We start from the raw sequence: 18,499 nt of genomic DNA on the forward strand, positions 1-18,499 counted from the left end.
TGTGGATCTTAATCCTGTTGTTTTGTCTGTTTTTTTAAACCTGGCTATTTTTTTCTTTCGGTGAAAAGACGATGCGAGATTTGTCTGTGTTTATTTGTCTCCCCTTGCTTATCAATATTTGGACTTGATATAAATGATATACTTACAGCTATCAGCCAGCCATCATCATGCTAACATTTCTGTGTGTGTGTGTGTGTGTGTGTGTGTGTGTGTGTGTGTGTGTGTCTCCTCCAGCTTTCCAGTATGAAGAGTTGGAAGGATATGCGTAAGGAGATCCTTTATCTAACTGAAAATGCCACAGGCTCTCCAAACCAAATGTACCAGGCTGTGTCACGTATTGTCTGCGGACACCCAGAGGGAGGAGGCCTCAAAATCAAATCTCTCAACTGGTATGAAGACAATAACTACAAAGCCCTGTTCGGAAACCATGGCAACGACAGCGACAGTGAACCTCTCTCTGCTTACGACAACTCTTCCAGTAAGTGTCCAAAGCTATCTATTTTTTTTTTTTTTTTTACTTTTATCAGATTTATTTTTCACAGAGTCCTTGCCAATCATTTATCATAGGAAACAGACAAGTTTCGTGACACGAAATGTCTCTGTGTTTATTTTCCAGCTCCCTATTGTAACAACATGATGCGGAGCCTGGAGTCCAGCCCCATTTCCAGGATGATCTGGAGAGCTCTGAAGCCTCTGCTCATGGGGAAGATCCTGTACACCCCAGATACTCCAGCAACACGGAGAATCATCCACGAGGTACAACAGGCCCCTTTCGTCTGTAAGACTCCCTTCAGAATCATAAATGAAGCCCCATTAAATGAGACTGAGTTTGTTTGTTTGTGTGTCGCAGGTTAATAAGACCTTCCAGGAGTTTGGCGTGCTGAGGGACCTTGGAGGGATGTGGGAGGAGATGAGGCCCAAAGTTTGGAACTTCATGGAGAATGGCGAGGAAATGGACTTGGTCAGGGTGAGTGGGATGACTAGACACACGTACACACATCAGAGCTGTGTTCTCAGTTTTCATCCTGTTTACAAGAGGGTTTTAAAGACAGTAATCTGTGCATCTCTGTGACCGAAGTATAATTATGTGTCTTGCAAAGAAAGGACCATACAACTTCTGAAGCTTCTGTAGTGGTCACCACCCAGACTACTTCAGTATGGGTCCATGTTGTGACTATATTAACAAAAGATCCGACTGACCATGAATGTCACAAAATGTGTTTATCCTCTTGTGGGTTCTTCATAGGATGATTAAAGTACTTGGACCTGTGCAGTTCATAACATGGATCTTAATGGCTAGAAACGTGTTGTGTTTTTCAGTTTTTTGCCACAACTCCACTTTTCCTATGTATAATGCATAAGCACCACTTCCACCTAGTGGTGAAAGGTGATACTGTAAAATAACTTGATATTTTTTGAGACCATTAACTGTATATAAAGAGTCCTGGACCTCTGAATAACAATTATATGCATTTTGAAAATGTGCAAAGAGAAAAAACTGAAATATCTGTTCCGGTCAGAGATGAACCACCCTTTAAGACAGGTTTCATATGAACACCATTTGTTTGAATTTGTTTGTTCTGCTGACAGGTTTTGAAAATAAAAGGGCTTAAATAATATTCAGTTTTGTATAGTATTTGATTAGATGGCTGTGTCTGCTATTTTAGCCTGTGTATGTCACAAAATAGTTTCTTTTTTTCCGTCTGGGAAACAGGAAATCGTGATAATAGAGATAATGGATTTAAGAAAAGCCTTGAAAAGCGATCTCAGAAAATCAAATGACAGTAAAATAGGTCACAAAATAGGCCACAAGCCACACAAAGACATGCACAAACACACACAGAGTGCAGCAGTAATAAAGGTCCCAAAACTAAACAAGTCTAAAGACATACAGTGATTATTCAACAGTTTATTTTTTCACTGTTGTTTGACATACATTTTACAGTGCAAGAGGAAGAAGGTTAATAAGAATTTTAAAGTCTTGTGACAATAAGAATCTGAGCAACTTGTAAATGTCAGGTTTTTGTCTTTATCTGTATCCTCTTTAACATTTTAGATTTTCTTTATTGTAACATACATTGTACATTGATTCTCTATGATAAACAATATGAATCTTCCTTTTTGCAGACCCTGCTCCAGAATAACGCCAGTGCCGCGTTCTTTAATGCCCAGCTCAGTGGGACTGAGTGGCGTGTGTCAGATATGTCGAACTTTCTGTCCAAGGCCTCAGAGGACCTAAGACCTGCAGGATCCGCCTATACCTGGAGAGACGTCTTCAACGAAACTGACCAGGCCATACAGACCATCTCACGCTTCATGGAGGTGAGTGTGTTAGCACAGGATGCATCACCAAAAACCAACACACATAACTAAAAAAAAAAAAGACAAAACAATATTCTCAAACTCTGAGCAATGAAATATGTGAAATGATGGATGTCCGTTTTTTTCAGCATGTTATGATGGTTTCACATGACTATTTCAGTCTGCATATGCAGATGTGTGAAATTATATTACTGTGTGGCTGTCCTTGTTTTCAGGGACATTGCCAATAAATGCGTATGGGTGTTAAGTTGTGTCTGTAAAATAGCTGTTATCCAATATCTTCCATTTAGGTCAGGATCCAAAGATAACCTAGTGGGGAAATTGGTTAAAGGGTAATTGCCCAAATAGGTCATCGCATTACAAAATCTTCCTGTATCTTTTTTGTTTTTTAATGCACTTTGAACTGCATTTAGATCCCGGCTCGGCTATTAAAAGTCTTGAAATCAAATGATCTTTCCCCTTCCTTCCCTCATCAAATCGAATCATTGCCATGCTGAGTGTATCACTGCTCCCTGTCTCTGCGTAGTCGGTCAGTATGCCAGAGCCACGCCTTAGCGATAAACAGTCACCCCTAAACTCCTGCCAAATGTTAATCAGAGTTCATGCCCTAGTGGATGGGCGATTGTTGTCTAATTTATCTGTGTCAGGGAATTTCTTGATTGAGATGCATATAAAATAAACATCAAGGTTCATTGGTACATGTGAACTAAAAGCCTTGTGATGTACCTCTAATAAATAATGATCAGATTAGCTAAGTAATAAATTATGTTTTCCATTCCACAGACTCATGAAGCAGACAATTGATGATAAAATTATGATGGGTTTGAATCCACCTTGTGACAACTCTGGTGTGGTTACCCAGTGTCTCCCCAAGGCGCATGAGTCTGAATAATAGTGTTCATTGTTGTTGTTATCAACTTCTGAACAACAGTCTGAGTTGATTAGTTTGTTGGGAGCTGTCACTATAAGTTTCTGGTAACGTTCCGATTAATTAGAAACATAAGTTTCCCATTAAGACCATTTCATATTAACATTTTCATTCAGAACAACTAAATAAATAAAAAAAACAGGAATAAGATAGTATGGGCATAACGCCTTGATCAAGGACATTTAGCTTATGAAAGATGTTATGACATGTGTGTTTTCTTTTTCTATCCTTCTTTAACTGGGTGACACAGACCTTCACACGCTATTTTTCATTCCTAATCAGACTCTCAGAGTAAAATATGCCATAACCCCACTCTCTTTTCCTCTCAGTGTGTGAACCTGGACAAGCTGGAGCCAGTAGCTAATGAGGAGAGACTGGTCAACAAGTCCATGGGTCTTCTGAACAACCAGAAGTTCTGGGCTGGAATCGTGTTTCCTGACATCAGCCATAGCAACAGCACTGACTTGCCTCCAAACGTCAACTATAAGATCCGCATGGACATTGATAATGTGGAGAGGACAAACAAAATTAAAGATGGGTAAGAGGCCGTGTCCAACTGTTATTTAATTGCAGATCCTTTGCAGATTTTTTATGTTCTATTTTATGAGCTTACTGATTTTCATCTTGCTTTGCAGCTATTGGGACCCCGGTCCCAGGGCAGACCCCTTCGAGGACCTTCGGTACATCTGGGGCGGATTTTCTTACCTGCAGGACGTCATCGAGCATGGAATCATCAGAGCCATCACTGGCACTAAGGAGAAGACAGGCATCTACATCCAGCAGATGCCCTACCCCTGCTATGTTGATGATGTGTAGGTGACCACTGTGCAAAGTAAGACACTAACTGGACCTTTCACTGTACAGTTACAGTAAACATTTTTTCTCCCTTTTTTCACAGTTTCCTGCGGGTGATGAGTCGGTCGATGCCTCTCTTCATGACCTTGGCATGGATGTACTCAGTAGCCATCATCATCAAGGGCGTGGTATATGAGAAGGAGGCACGGCTCAAGGAGACTATGAGGATCATGGGACTGAATAACGGCACCCTGTGGCTCAGCTGGTTCATCAGCAGTTTAATCCCGCTCCTGATCAGCGCCAGCTTGTTGGTGATATTATTGAAGGTTGGTGTTGCCACAGACACGCACACATACTGTACATGCATATACACTTTGTCATCAAGCAGAAATGTCAGCTAATTGCTAAGTTTATACTCAAATTTAACTTGATAGTCACTCTGTTTTTCCATGATCACAACACTTCAATGCCATCAAATTATGGAAAACAAGTGATATCATACTGCTGCTGCTACATTTTCTTTCTCTTTTTCTCTTTTTTCCCCTTCTCAGATGGGCAACCTGCTGCCTTATAGCGACCCAGGAGTGGTGTTTCTTTTCCTGGGATCCTTCGGCGTAGTAACCATCATGCAGTGTTTCCTCATCAGCACCCTGTTCTCTCGTGCCAACTTGGCAGCTGCCTGCGGTGGCATTATATACTTCACTCTCTACCTTCCCTATGTGCTTTGTGTCGCCTGGCAAGACTACGTGGGCTTTGGAGCAAAAATTTTAGTGGTGTGTGAAATTTAGTAATGCACAAATGAATACATAAATAAAATACTGAGTTGTTGAGATTTCACCCTTACATCTATGTCTAGAAATCACTTTTTTCCACTGTCAAATACTGGTCTCAAAAAAGGTTTCTAGTATTTTTTTCATAAATTTGTAAATAAATTGAATCCAAAAAATCACATCAATGCTCTACATCTACATATATCCTGTCTCCAGAGTTACTTTTTTTTTTCTCCGCTAATCTGTGGCTTCTCTGTTCTTCTCCCAGAGTCTGCTGTCTCCTGTAGCTTTTGGTTTTGGCTGTGAGTACTTTGCCCTGTTTGAGGAGCAAGGGGTGGGTATCCAGTGGTCAAACCTGCTGGCCAGCCCTCTCGAGGAGGATAGCTACAACCTGACCACCTCTATCTGCCTCATGCTGTTTGACGCTGTGCTCTACGGACTAATGACCTGGTACATCGAAGCTGTGTTCCCTGGTGAGTGGGATAAAGTTTAGGGTTGTGGTGTTTTTCCCTTAAATTGCAGAGTCAATGATGTACAGTTAAATAGTGCAGAATATTATGAGTTCTTTTGGGTTGTTTTGGTGGACTGTACCGAAAACAAAACAATTCACTCTATTCCAGGTCAGTATGGGATCCCCAGGCCTTGGTATTTCCCTTTCACAAAGACGTACTGGTGTGGAGAGAAAGAGAACAAGAACCTCTCCACCCCTCTGTCAAAGAAGGGCAACGCTGAAGGTACAAATCATAATCTTCATTATTACAGTTTATTTGTCTTTATGTTTAGGGAAGCATTTTCGTATATAGAATGATTAGTGAAATATTGTCATACGTTTAAAATGCAGATAGAGGATGCTTCCCTTTTATGTGTCTTTTCAAACCTTAGCTCATGTAATTTCTAAAATGCTACTGTCCTTGTCTTTATTTTATCCACAGCTGTGTGCATTGAGGAGGAGCCAGGCCACATCGAGCCAGGTGTTTACATCGAGAATCTGGTGAAGGTCTACAGCAATGGAAACAAGCTGGCTGTAGACGGACTGTCCCTGAGGTTCTATAACGGACAGATAACCTCCTTCCTCGGCCACAACGGAGCTGGCAAGACCACAACTATGTAAGATAATATAATACACAAAGTATCCGCAGTACAATACTGAGTGTCTGAAACTAGTTAGAAGATTTTGAAATCTACTCAGCTGAGATGGCGACTGACGGTTGCGTTCCTGCTTGATTTCTGATAGGTCAATCCTGACGGGGTTGTTTCCACCCACATCTGGTACAGCCTACATCCTGGGCAAGGACATCCGCACTGAACTCAGCACCATCCGACAGAATCTGGGCGTCTGTCCCCAGCACAACGTACTTTTCAGCATGTGCGTATACAGAATCAAGAGCTGCATTCTTTGCACACTCGTTGCCTCTTGCGTTTTGTTCATTGTGTGATTTGTTGGTATGCTGTAATCCAGGCTGACAGTGGAGGAGCACATCTGGTTCTACGCCCGTCTGAAGGGGTTGACGGAGGAGAAGGTGAAGGCTGAGATGGAACAAATTGTGAACGATGTTGGACTGCCTCACAAACGACAGGCCCGTACCAGCACGCTGTCCGGTCAGTTTGATTATTTAAAAATGCTTTACCTTCTAGTCCTTTCACAAGTAATATCGGAGGGGGGATTTCCATGTAGATAGTCATTTTAAAAACTGTTGTCTTTGTAGGAGGAATGCAGAGGAAGCTGTCAGTGGCCCTGGCTTTTGTTGGTGGCTCAAAGGTTGTGATCCTGGATGAACCTACTGCTGGGGTTGATCCCTATGCACGCAGGGGCATCTGGGACCTGCTGCTTAAATACAGACAAGGTAAATGCAACTGATAATTGGCTCTTGGTCATACATTAGTTGTTAATTATTTTCAATATTTGATGTATTTAATTCTGTAGTTTGTAAGCTGAATGTGTTTGTCCCTCTGTTCCTCTGTCAGGTCGCACCATCATCCTGTCCACTCATCACATGGATGAGGCTGACATCCTGGGTGACCGCATCGCCATCATTTCCCATGGCAAGCTGTGCTGCGTAGGCTCGTCGCTCTTCCTGAAGACCCATCTGGGCACGGGCTACTATCTAACCCTTGTCAAGAGAGACTACGACTTGACACTTCAGTCCTGCAGGAATTCTGCCAGCACCGTCTCCTACAGCAAGAAGACCGAGAAGGTAAGAGAGAAAATATGTTTTTAACAGATCCAGTGTTGTTAAAAAAATTATCTTTTGCTCTTTGTATTAGCTTAGAGGAAGATGTTTATTATCATTCTCTCTCGTATTTTTCTCAAAAGTAGGGATTTGCAGGTACACCAATAGATTTTTTTTCTTGTGAAAGATTTTAGAGTTTCATCAGTGATAAAGTCAGAGATGTTTATGCAGTTAAATTGAGCTACAGTTTCCTTAAGCAGGATAGAAAGTGACTTTCAGCTAACGAGAGTTCATTATCAGGAAGGAAAGAGATGATTTATTTAGTCTTGCTTTACTCAACTGTTTACCTTCTTTGTCTTTGGTTCAGGAGGACAGCGTATCAGAGAGCAGTTCAGATGCTGGTCTTGGCAGTGAACCAGAAAGTGAAACCACCACTATAGGTGAGAACTGACACTCAATTGGCCACTTTAAAGGTGGACAAGTTTATTCCTGTAAAATTAACTTTGCAAGGCATATAAGATGTTGCTGTTTTATTATCCCCTCTCACCAACCTCTCACTCTTTCTTCTGATTTCTTCCCTACAGATGTGTCCCTCATCTCCAACATGATATTCAAGCATGTCCCTGAGGCTCGCATGGTTGAGGACCTTGGCCACGAACTCACCTATGTCTTGCCCTACCAGTCAGCTAAAGACGGAGCCTTTGTAGAGCTCTTCCACGAGCTGGATGACCGACTCACCGACCTGGGAATATCCAGCTATGGAATATCTGATACCACCCTGGAGGAGGTAAAGAGCTGCAAAGAGCTTACACAACTTCTTGTCTGGTCTAAGTCGACCTTTTATAGTAAACATGCTCAAAATAGAATAAAACTGATAACTTTTGTGTGGATGGATTTTTAAAAAAAAATCTGTTTGATTCAGATTTTTTAATCGCGTGTCTTCCAACTCTGCAGATCTTCCTGAAAGTGGCTGAGGACAGTGGAGTGGATTCTGTTGAGCTTTCAGGTGAGATTTATGATGCATTTTCCAGTTCAACAATGTTTAAAGATTCAGCATTTACACACCTAACATCTGCATTAAAAAAACACTGTTACACCCAGTGTGTTTCCAGACATATATTAGCAGAATCAATAATTGCTTTTAGGTTATTGTGGAGGTCAGTCTGGATTGTTGCAGGAGTTATCTTTAACAAAACAGAAGACTTGAAACTCAGATAGTTTAAATTAACATGTTGACCTCTCCTGTGGCTGCAGATGGAGTCGTGCCAACCAGGACTCGTCGCCATCATGCGTTTGGAGACCACCAGAGCTGCCTGAAGCCCTTCACTGAGGACGACTTTGATTTTAACGACTCTGAAGGTGACCCAGGTAGAACTGCACTACCCAGCATGCAGTGCAATAATAGCAACAGTCTTGTTGCTATCATTACGTTTACTCTTTGTTTCTACCCAAAGGTGTATTTCACCAAAAATATACGTAGAAAATTAGGAATAATATGTCACATCTCGTTTTCTTTAAATGGAGAAAAGGTGCAGTTTCTCTTTGTTTGAAAAAAAAAACATATTTATGCTGCAAAGCAGAGAAATCAGTCACGTTGTGACAGTAAAATTTCAATTGCAGGCATTTAGTTCTTACAAGTTATGAGCAATATTACAAAATCAGGACACAGAAATTGCAAATTTGCTCATGTGTATCTTGGTGTCTGCGTCCAGAATCCCGTGAGACCGACTGGCTCAGTGGAACAGATGGCAAAGGTTCATACCAGGTCAAAGGCTGGAGTCTGAAGAGGCAGCAGTTTGTTGCACTACTCTGGAAACGATTCCTCTATGCCCGGCGTTCCAGGAAAGGCTTCTTTGCTCAGGTATACTGATGCTATTTTAATATACACATACTGTAAATAACAGGATTTTCATAACAATCTCATGCCTTTTAGAATGAAGCAATAGTTCTGATGTATGTCAGTAAAAATCGTAAATAAATTATGTTGTTTTTCAGATTGTTCTTCCTGCGGTGTTTGTGTGTATTGCCCTGGTGTTCAGTGTGATTGTTCCTCCATTCGGAAAGTACCCAAGTCTGGCTCTGGATCCCAACATGTATGGAGAACAGTTTAGCTTCATCAGGTGAGATGGCATTCTTTCTGTCTGGAAAAATTGCATTTTCCTCCTTTTCATCAATCAAATCACTTTCTTCTTCTGTCAAGAAAAAGAAACAAACAAGCACATTTTCTAAATAAATGCATTATTTCCATCTACAAAGTGTACAACCCATTAAAAATGTAAAAGGTTACCTGACTGTACAAAGGTTTGCATGTTTATGTAAACTCACTCAGGAATTTGTTATAACATAACTGTGAACCTCAATATACAAGTTTCAAAGAGTGGTGATGTCAGAAATGTATGATAAAACCAATTTAAATGTCCATTTATTATTAGTAGAAGGGTCCAGATGATTGTTAAACATCATAAGTTTGCGATGATTTGTTTGTGTATTTACACTTCAAGAGAATTCAGTAAATGTGATGTATTATTATAGTGTATATATATATATATATATATATATATATATATATATATATATATATATATATATATATATATATATATATATATATGTGTGTGTGTGTATTATTAAATTAAAGGCAATGGGTTCTCTGTGGGTTTGCAGTAATGATTTACCTGAGGATCCTCACATCAACAAACTACTGGGAGCTCTGACAGAAAACCCAGGATTTGGAACACGCTGCATGGAAGGAGAACCCATACCGTGAGTTTTGAGAAAAAACATTAACATACATTCACGAAAATAAAAATATATAGATCTACATGCAGTTTTAGTAAAAACACAAACATGGTAGTTACACATAAGCATAAAATGGAGATTTGGAGTTTAGTATAAACTTGTCTATCTCTGCGCTCCAGGGACACTCCCTGTACAGCTGTTGAGGATGAGTGGTCGGTCCCACAAGTCTCTCAAAGTGTGAAGGACATGTTTGACAAAGGCAACTGGTCCATGGAAAATCCATCTCCCCTGTGTGAGTGCAGCTGTGGAGGACGCAAGAGGATGCTACCAGAGTGTCCAGCTGGTGCTGGGGGACTTCCACCACCACAGGTTGGTGACACATAACCTTACAATGAGGACACTCTCTTAATTTTCCTCTCTTACACACACAAATTCAACTCAACTGATGATATTACACTGTTTTTTAACTGTTTGTGTATCCAGATGAAGATCAGTGACAAAGCCACTCTTCAGAACTTGACTAGCAGAAACGTCTCAGACTATCTGGTTAAAACCTACGCTCAGATCATTGGCAAGAGGTAACACTCATCTCACATTTGTGACACACTTATATTTGTGCTAATTCTTGCTGCATTGTATTTTTTCTCATTCAAAGATGTGATTACACATGTGAAGCACTGATTAATTTTTTTTGTTCTTCTCTTACAGCCTGAAGAACAAGATTTGGGTCAACGAGTTCAGGTACATTATCAAGCATGATTCATCTTGAGCTTATTTGCCAATAATATTGACCTGAGTGCCTCTCTGCTGTGTCCTTTGCTAATATTAAAACAATTGTGCTCCATACAGATATGGTGGATTCTCGTTGGGCGCCAGGAACTCTCAGTTTCTGTCCCACACAGATGAAATTGATGATGCGATCGTTCAGCTGAGGAGACGCTTCCGTCTGGAGAGAGTAAGAGATGTCATTATTATTTTAAATGCTGCACTAAACTAATACACAAGAAAAGCTTACTAATGTGGTAAATGTTACTACTGTGGTTTCAGTTTGTCAGGTTAAGACACTAACTGCTGTATACAGCGACTCATTTCTACATTTTTATGTTTTTATAATTATAGCTACAGTGGAAATAGACTAGATAGACTTATATTATTGCAGGTTTGAACAGTGCCAGTTTACCCATGTGCTAAAGAAGACTCTCTCCCTCTCCCACCCTATTACTCTCTCACCCTCCAGGGAACTGCAGCGGATCGTTTCTTTCACAGTCTCTCCAGTTTTATCCAAGGACTGGACACCGAGAATAATGTCAAGGTTAGCGTACGCGCACACACACACAGCACATGGCTCTGTTGGTCTCTCTCTTTTTGTTTTTTCTTTCTTATTAATTACCTGCACACACTGTTTATTTCTCTTCCTTTGTATCATTTGTGTCTTTGTTGAGGACAACGTTGATCACAAACCTTAATTTTGCATAATACATTTTCACATTTTAGGCATGTAGGTAATGCTTTTATCCAGAGCAAATAACTAAATAAGTCAGCTTCAAATCCTCAATTCCACCACAAAAACATAAAAGCAATCAAAAATGAATGAAAAGTTCCAAACCCAAGTGCTTTTGAAATATTCCTGTGAATTCAGAAAAGAAATAAATAAGAATGGCTAAAGAGGGAATCATATATTTACTTTACAAAGACATACTGTAATCTTCACTCTCTTGCAGACTTGTGGCACTCAGCTGATCACCAAACTACTAATTTACTTCCAGGCTGCTTTGAATGTCCTGAGGTTACAGAAACTAAAACGCCTCTCTATCTCTAGATCTGGTTCAACAACAAGGGCTGGCACAGCATCGGTTCTTTCCTCAATGTGATGAACAATGGCATCCTGCGGGCAAATCTGCAAGCCGGCAAAGACCCTGCAAAGTTTGGCATCACTGCCCACAATCACCCGCTCAACCTCACCAAGGAGCAGCTTTCACAGGTCGCATTGTGAGTATTACTGTTAATACATTTTAAAAAGTATAACATATCTTTGACCTTTTCTAAGAGACATGACTTCTCATTCTCATTGCTTCCTTCACTCTGTTCTCCGTCTCTCCAGGATGACGACATCAGTAGATGTGCTGGTTTCCATCTGCGTGATCTTCGCCATGTCCTTCGTCCCTGCCAGCTTTGTGGTCTTCCTCATCCAGGAGAGAGTGAACAAGGCCAAACACATGCAGTTCATCAGCGGAGTGCAGCCTTTCCTCTATTGGCTGGCCAACTTTGTCTGGGATATGGTAAGACATTTCAGTCGAGCTGGATCCTTGGCCTCACTGGCTTCTCTCCAAACTATATTAAATATGATGAAAATTATGAAAATATATCAGGACATAATGCAGTTATTGTCTTTGTATAATCTTCATAGAAATGCAGGATGATAAAATGTACTGAAGCCTCTTTTTCACCCTCCTTCTCTTCCTCTCTTGCAGTGTAACTACATCGTCCCAGCAACACTGGTCATCATTATCTTTATGTGTTTCCAACAAGACGCCTACGTCTCCTCCACCAATCTGCCTGTGCTGGCCCTGCTGCTGCTGCTCTACGGGTAAGTTGGACACACACTCAATTAGTTTTGCTCTTCTTTTCTTTATTTTTTCTATTTCTCTAACCTCTTCTCATCTAAAATGATCTTTGTATCTCTTCGCAGATGGTCAATCACCCCTCTGATGTACCCAGCCTCGTTCTTCTTTAAGATCCCCAGCACGGCCTACGTGGTTCTGACCAGCGTTAACATACTGATAGGAATCAACGGCAGCGTCTCCACATTTGTACTGGAGCTGTTTGGAAGCAATGTAAATAATGTCTCCAAGTCATTTTGATTCAGAGAGTTAGAGTAGAGTTAGTAGCAGTAGATTGATTGTTGATTAAAAAATGTGTAGAGGGAATGATCAAGAAATGATTAAGACGTGACTGAGATTGAATGCTTTACCCCTCATTGAATATTGACTGAATACTGACTTCATTCCTATTTTAGGAAATCGGTGGTATCAACGACATCCTGAAGAATGTGTTCCTCATCTTCCCTCACTTTTGTCTGGGCAGAGGACTGATTGACATGGTGAAGAATCAGGCAATGGCCGACGCTTTGGAGAGATTTGGTAATTACAGTAGACCTCTTTTACCAACTACTGCAAATCCATCCTAATTTGTTTTGACAAGGAAAGTAAAGAGACATTTTCTAAATGTGTTTAAATGTCTGTTCTCTGGTTCTGGTTGTGTCTCTGTAGGTGAAAACCGGTTCCGCTCCCCTCTGGCCTGGGACATGGTGGGAAAGAACCTGTTTGCAATGGCCATAGAGGGCGTGATCTTCTTCTCCATCACCGTCCTCATCCAGTACCACTTCTGCTTCAAGTCCAGGTAGGTGAAACCTTCGATACACGTGTGATCCGTCAGAATGTGACTCACTGAGTGCAACTTAAATGAGAAAAAACAAATAATCACCTCTCCAGAGTTTTCCTTAACTAAGACGTCATAACTTAAAACAATTAGGGGATTTGAATTCCCTCTGGGTGAAGTCCTATAAGTCTGTCTTGTATGTGACCTCTCCTCCCTTTTGTTGCCTGTGACCTTCCAGGTCATCCACCAGTCATCTGAAGCCTATTGGAGAAGAAGATGAAGACGTGGCCAGAGAGCGACAGAGGATCCTGAGCGGAGGAGGACAGTCGGACATCCTGGAGCTCAGACAGCTCACCAAGATTTACAAGCGGAAACAGAAGCCAGCAGTGGACCGGCTGTGTGTCGGCATCCCCCCTGGAGAGGTACGATACAGACAACATGCACCTGTTACTGTACACACGTGATTCTTAACGAGACCACCAGTGAAAGACAGTAAAAGTTATCAGCTGATACAATGAATGAAGATATAGTAATGTATATTCCTGTGAAATGAAACATAATGTTTCCTGATGTTGACTCACTTTTTCTGCAGTGCTTTGGTTTGCTTGGGGTGAATGGGGCAGGGAAAACCAGCACCTTTAAAATGCTGACAGGAGACTCGATGGTCACCAGTGGTGAGGCCTACCTGGCTGGCAAAAGGTAAGACACATCATACCTCAAAATATACAGTACATCCAATCATTTGTGATAGAATTAATATATTTTTCTAGTTTATTCAGCCTGTCTGACTGGCAAGAAGTAGTAGTCGCAATAATATATTCTTAGCATCAAATATATAATTAAGGTATGTAAAATAATACAGAATAAGATAATGACTTGAAGCTAATTCTTCAAACAAACTGTTATGCACTGGAAATTAAATTAGCTTTCTTTCATTTGTGAGAAAACATTCACTTTGCTGTTTATAAAACTTAATTATACTGTTCTTTGTGTGTTTATCTCACTCCAGTGTAACTACAGAGATAGATGAGGTGCATCAGAACATGGGCTACTGTCCTCAGTTTGATGCCATCAACGACCTGCTGACAGGCAGAGAACACCTCGAGTTTTACGCCATCCTGAGAGGAGTGCCCGAGAAGGAAGTCTGTGAGGTCAGCAATAAACAAACACATGAACATGAACACACATACATGGACCTTCTGTATTTACTATGACATATTGTATTAGACTTATTATATTGGTCTGTATGTGTAAATATAACTCTACCTTTCAAATAAACAAACAATCATTTATCAGTCATTATGATTCCAAAATGAACACTTTATCCTGTCCACTAGGTGGCAGAATGGGGCATCCGGAAGCTGGGCTTGGTCAAATATGTGGACAGGTCAGCGGGCAGTTACAGTGGAGGAAACATGAGGAAACTGTCTACTGCCATCGCTCTGATAGGAGGACCACCTGTAGTCTTTCTGGTCAGTGGAACATGTTCAAACGTACACAAATATTTCTGAATTTTTTTGCTTAAAGCAGGGCAACGTTCCTGAAGACAGCGGATTGTGTGTTCAACAGTACATTGTAGCAGCAGCTGAGTATCTGTTGTTTCCTGTTCACAGGATGAACCAACAACAGGCATGGACCCTAAAGCACGTCGTGCTCTGTGGAACGCAATCCTGAGCATCATCAAAGAGGGTCGATCTGTAGTCCTGACCTCTCACAGGTTAGACTGGCCGTCTGAATTACATCTATTCAGTTAGCTCAGCTATATAATTATATATCAACATGCCATGAACAATTTTTTGTTATTAAGTTATGTATTTACCCCCAACATGACTAACCTCATCCTGGTGTGTTTTTTGCAGCATGGAGGAGTGTGAAGCACTTTGCACCAGAATGGCCATCATGGTCAACGGCAGGTTCCGCTGTTTGGGCAGTGTGCAACATCTCAAAAACAGGTGACGATACGCGCCAGAAAAGCATTTCACAAAAGCTCACACACATGAAAAAATAAAATTAAAAAAACAAACACTTTTCCTCATATTGTCACTTAAACAATTCAGTTTAATGAAATGTGCTCCATCGTGTTCTTGTCAGGTTTGGTGATGGTTACACCATCATCCTGCGGGTGGCTGGCCCAGACCCAGACCTTCGGCCAGTGATGGAGTTCATCGAACTTGAGCTGCCTGGCAGCACACTGAAGGAGAAACACCGCAACATGCTGCAGTACCAGCTGCCCACCTCCCTCACCTCCCTCGCCCGCATCTTCTCCCTGCTCTCTAAAAACAAGGAGGCGCTCAGCATAGAGGACTACTCCGTCTCCCAGACAACCCTAGACCAAGTAAGCAAATGCACCCGAGACTCTGACTATAACTAGATTGTGACTTTAGTTTGGGCGAAGTCTAATTCCTCCTTCCTCTTCTTTTCCCTCCTGCAGGTGTTTGTAAATTTCGCCAAGGACCAAAGTGATGAGGACCATTTGAAAGACATCCATCTGAACAAGCGGGACGCTGTGGTAGTGGACATTTCCCAGCTAAACTCTTTCCTTGTGGACAGCAAGACAAGGGAGAGCTGCGTCTGATTCCACAACATACCATCAGTGGGAGTTGCTATACTTCACCCACCCTCCCCCAACCCAGGAACTATGGACCACTGACCTGCAGGGGAGCTGGACTGTGTTCATTTTTTTATTTCTATTTTTTAGTCTTTTTTAATTGTTATCATTTCTCAGTGGACCTGCACTTCAGCGCACAGCCTCTTGAAAAGGCAGAGACTGCAGGTATTGTGACAGACACTGAAACAATGAAAACTCAATGCAAATCAATGCAAGAAATATATATAAATATATTTAAGATGAGAAGATATTCATGTGAGGGTTGGAGACCGGTGCTTCTCCTTCACTAGAAAGAAAGAAAACACTCAGAACACTTGAAGTGACAGCAGGATTATAATGCTGTGTTAGACTGGAAAGCGTGTAGCCCTGCTACTCACTCAATGGACACAGCATCAGGGATGAAGGAAATATCTCTAGTTTTAATCCCCGTTCCTAAAAGTAGTTACCAGTAGTCAGTGGGTCCATGTAAGTGCTACTCTGTATCGTGAAATAACGACAAAAAACAAAGTTCTGATTATTCACTGCCAACTTCTAAAAGACAGATTGACTGCTTTTTTATTCAGGGTCAAACCTCTCTCGATCTTTGTCTTTTACCAAGTGTGTTTTATAATGCAAATGTTGGTGGAAAAGCATTTACAATCCAATTGATTTCAGTCACAAACATCCAATCTTGCAATGTATTAATTTTAAGTAATTCGATTTTTCAAGATAATTTAATTCTAATAGACAAAGTTTTTTTTTTCTTTGTTTGCATAACAATTAATATTGATAACCAAGTTGTCTTTTTTTATTTGTTGTTGTTGTTGGTGTCCTTGACATTGTCCAGCACAGTGCCTATACTGTATCATGGTGGAGAGAGAAATCTGAGCACTCCATTTAAAACTACAACGTATGTAGGCTGCCAAGGAATGTATAAGACAGATACCATCATGCATTCAAGCACAAAAAAGGAGCTTTTTGTGACGATGATGAACGAAACATGACTGTTTTTTTTTTATTTGTCCTTCATTCTCAAAAACAAAACAAAAAAATCTTGTGTTTGCATGATGTCTGTACATGAGGATGCAGTCTGCTAAACTGGCTTGTTTAAACTCGCCTTGCCCTCTTTAAATGGAACTGAAGGCTAATCAGAGTGGACACAAGATAAGAAATCGCAAACTGGCAGTTGCGACATCAAGAGAAAGCTGAAGTTTGCTGAAGAATTTGGACTGGTTGTTGAAAGTTCATTGGAAATATATACTGCATGCTTTCCACTGGGCCACACACCTGGACTATCACCATTTCTGTGTGTGTGCCAGAGCATGCCGCCAGTTCAGCGTGTAAAGGACTGGAGACAACTGAATTGTGCTTCACTGTTGTTGGATTACTGGCACATATATATATGTGGAGTCTAAATCTAAATTCAGTTGTAAAAAAGAAAAAAGGAGGAAAATCTATAACAAAATGTGATTTTAGCTATAAGATAAATCAGATGGAAATGTTCAAAGTTTAACTGTAGCTCCCACACATGGAGAAGACAGTTTCACAGCTACTCTGCTTGTGTGGGATTTAAAGATGGTAATTTTTCCAGTAACATGTGCTTTTATTACATGCCTGTGTGAGGGCACGGTGGGAGCTTTTTAGACCTGAGCCAGCACTCATGCGGATATTATGTACAGTGGCAATTTTGTGAAGTCGAGTCAAAAAAACGTTACCAGTGAACAAACATCTGTGCCAAATGGAACTGTGTATCGTTGATCAACCAGCATAATCTCGAGCAGGCAACTGGTCTGTAAAGTTTAAGTTGTGCTTTAATATTAGTTATTTGTCCATCCTCTCACTTACAGAAACCCTCCTCTCTCATTGTCAGCAGCTCGAAACAAAAAGCACATATTACGTATAATTTGTGCTTCCTCGTTCAGTCTCCATCAGACTGCAGGTTTTTTCTATCTTCTGGTGATGTTGCCAAATTCTAATATTTCTGTTTGTCCACATTAATAAACTGCCAGACTTAACTGTCAATCATTAGACATGAGGTTGAGATACTCAAACACAAAATTATGTTTCCAGAGCTAGTCAAAAGGCCAGACTACACATAAATAGGGACCACGAGTTGTGCTTGTAATGCTTTATAGTCCCAAAACCATATCCAGGGTTCAAATTACTGGTGCTCTGCGTCATTTATAATCTTGGAAGGGGTTTCAGTTATCTCAGAAATCTAATCAGTGCTGTGGGGCTGCAGACTTGCCCTCAGCCGAATGTGAGCACTTTATAGACTTCATAGCCTGTCGTGTCAAAGACGTAGAAGTAGGGATTTGGGTTTCGCAAATTAGACATTTACAAACAAATCTCTGCACTGGAACACAGTTTTAATTCAGACAAAATGAAGCTGCACCACTGGATTAAAACACTTGTTTGACACTTGAAATAGAGAAGGAAGGCTTACGTGTCATTGAGAGAAAGGAGTGAAATAGTGAAAAGCAGAGACAGTAGTGACATAAAGAGACAAATGCAGAACAGGTGGTGATTTTTCTCTTCTCATGCTCAATATTATTATTTGTTTACATTTTTAAGTATTAAACAGCTGTTTGGGTCTGTTATGTGTTGTATATAGTTACTCTTTGCATTAAGAAATAAAAAATTCATACATTTTGAGAAAAAAAAGACTCCTGATTTGATTATTTTTGCATTTCTTTTGCCATAGTACTGGTGTGTAATTGTGTAGTAGATACAAAAAAGCTAATGTGGGCTTTTCACATGGAAGTTTGTAGCTAATGACGGAACAAAAGATGTGTTTACTGTATGTGTG

At 40.7% G+C, this 18,499-nt stretch overlaps 1 protein-coding gene across 2 annotated transcripts in view; it reads left to right on the forward strand.

The window, feature by feature from the left end:
- Positions 1-18,354, forward strand: part of LOC122874137 (phospholipid-transporting ATPase ABCA1-like) — a 41,497-nt gene extending 23,143 nt beyond the window's left edge. The window contains exons 9-49 of one of the 2 annotated variants that reach the window (XM_044191759.1): positions 235-478; positions 617-756; positions 851-967; positions 2,128-2,322; positions 3,580-3,788; positions 3,886-4,062; positions 4,149-4,371; positions 4,597-4,818; positions 5,084-5,288; positions 5,436-5,549; positions 5,748-5,922; positions 6,050-6,181; positions 6,275-6,414; positions 6,522-6,659; positions 6,781-7,010; positions 7,354-7,426; positions 7,571-7,773; positions 7,941-7,992; positions 8,241-8,354; positions 8,699-8,847; positions 8,982-9,106; positions 9,651-9,749; positions 9,905-10,094; positions 10,209-10,303; positions 10,434-10,466; positions 10,575-10,680; positions 10,963-11,037; positions 11,545-11,714; positions 11,827-12,004; positions 12,197-12,312; positions 12,415-12,559; positions 12,742-12,865; positions 12,995-13,124; positions 13,342-13,525; positions 13,696-13,802; positions 14,113-14,254; positions 14,441-14,575; positions 14,717-14,820; positions 14,963-15,055; positions 15,195-15,438; positions 15,535-18,354. In XM_044191759.1, the coding sequence (XP_044047694.1) occupies positions 235-478; positions 617-756; positions 851-967; positions 2,128-2,322; positions 3,580-3,788; positions 3,886-4,062; positions 4,149-4,371; positions 4,597-4,818; positions 5,084-5,288; positions 5,436-5,549; positions 5,748-5,922; positions 6,050-6,181; positions 6,275-6,414; positions 6,522-6,659; positions 6,781-7,010; positions 7,354-7,426; positions 7,571-7,773; positions 7,941-7,992; positions 8,241-8,354; positions 8,699-8,847; positions 8,982-9,106; positions 9,651-9,749; positions 9,905-10,094; positions 10,209-10,303; positions 10,434-10,466; positions 10,575-10,680; positions 10,963-11,037; positions 11,545-11,714; positions 11,827-12,004; positions 12,197-12,312; positions 12,415-12,559; positions 12,742-12,865; positions 12,995-13,124; positions 13,342-13,525; positions 13,696-13,802; positions 14,113-14,254; positions 14,441-14,575; positions 14,717-14,820; positions 14,963-15,055; positions 15,195-15,438; positions 15,535-15,678 (5,991 nt within the window). In that variant the 3' untranslated portion in view covers positions 15,679-18,354. The remainder of the gene's footprint in view (positions 1-234; positions 479-616; positions 757-850; positions 968-2,127; positions 2,323-3,579; positions 3,789-3,885; positions 4,063-4,148; positions 4,372-4,596; positions 4,819-5,083; positions 5,289-5,435; positions 5,550-5,747; positions 5,923-6,049; positions 6,182-6,274; positions 6,415-6,521; positions 6,660-6,780; positions 7,011-7,353; positions 7,427-7,570; positions 7,774-7,940; positions 7,993-8,240; positions 8,355-8,698; positions 8,848-8,981; positions 9,107-9,650; positions 9,750-9,904; positions 10,095-10,208; positions 10,304-10,433; positions 10,467-10,574; positions 10,681-10,962; positions 11,038-11,544; positions 11,715-11,826; positions 12,005-12,196; positions 12,313-12,414; positions 12,560-12,741; positions 12,866-12,994; positions 13,125-13,341; positions 13,526-13,695; positions 13,803-14,112; positions 14,255-14,440; positions 14,576-14,716; positions 14,821-14,962; positions 15,056-15,194; positions 15,439-15,534) is intronic. The other variant, XM_044191760.1, reaches the window with a different exon arrangement.
- The last annotated feature ends 145 nt before the right edge of the window (positions 18,355-18,499 follow it).

The sequence above is a fragment of the Siniperca chuatsi genome, linkage group LG3 (assembly GCF_020085105.1).
Source record: "Siniperca chuatsi isolate FFG_IHB_CAS linkage group LG3, ASM2008510v1, whole genome shotgun sequence".
Lineage (NCBI taxonomy): Eukaryota > Metazoa > Chordata > Actinopteri > Centrarchiformes > Sinipercidae > Siniperca > Siniperca chuatsi.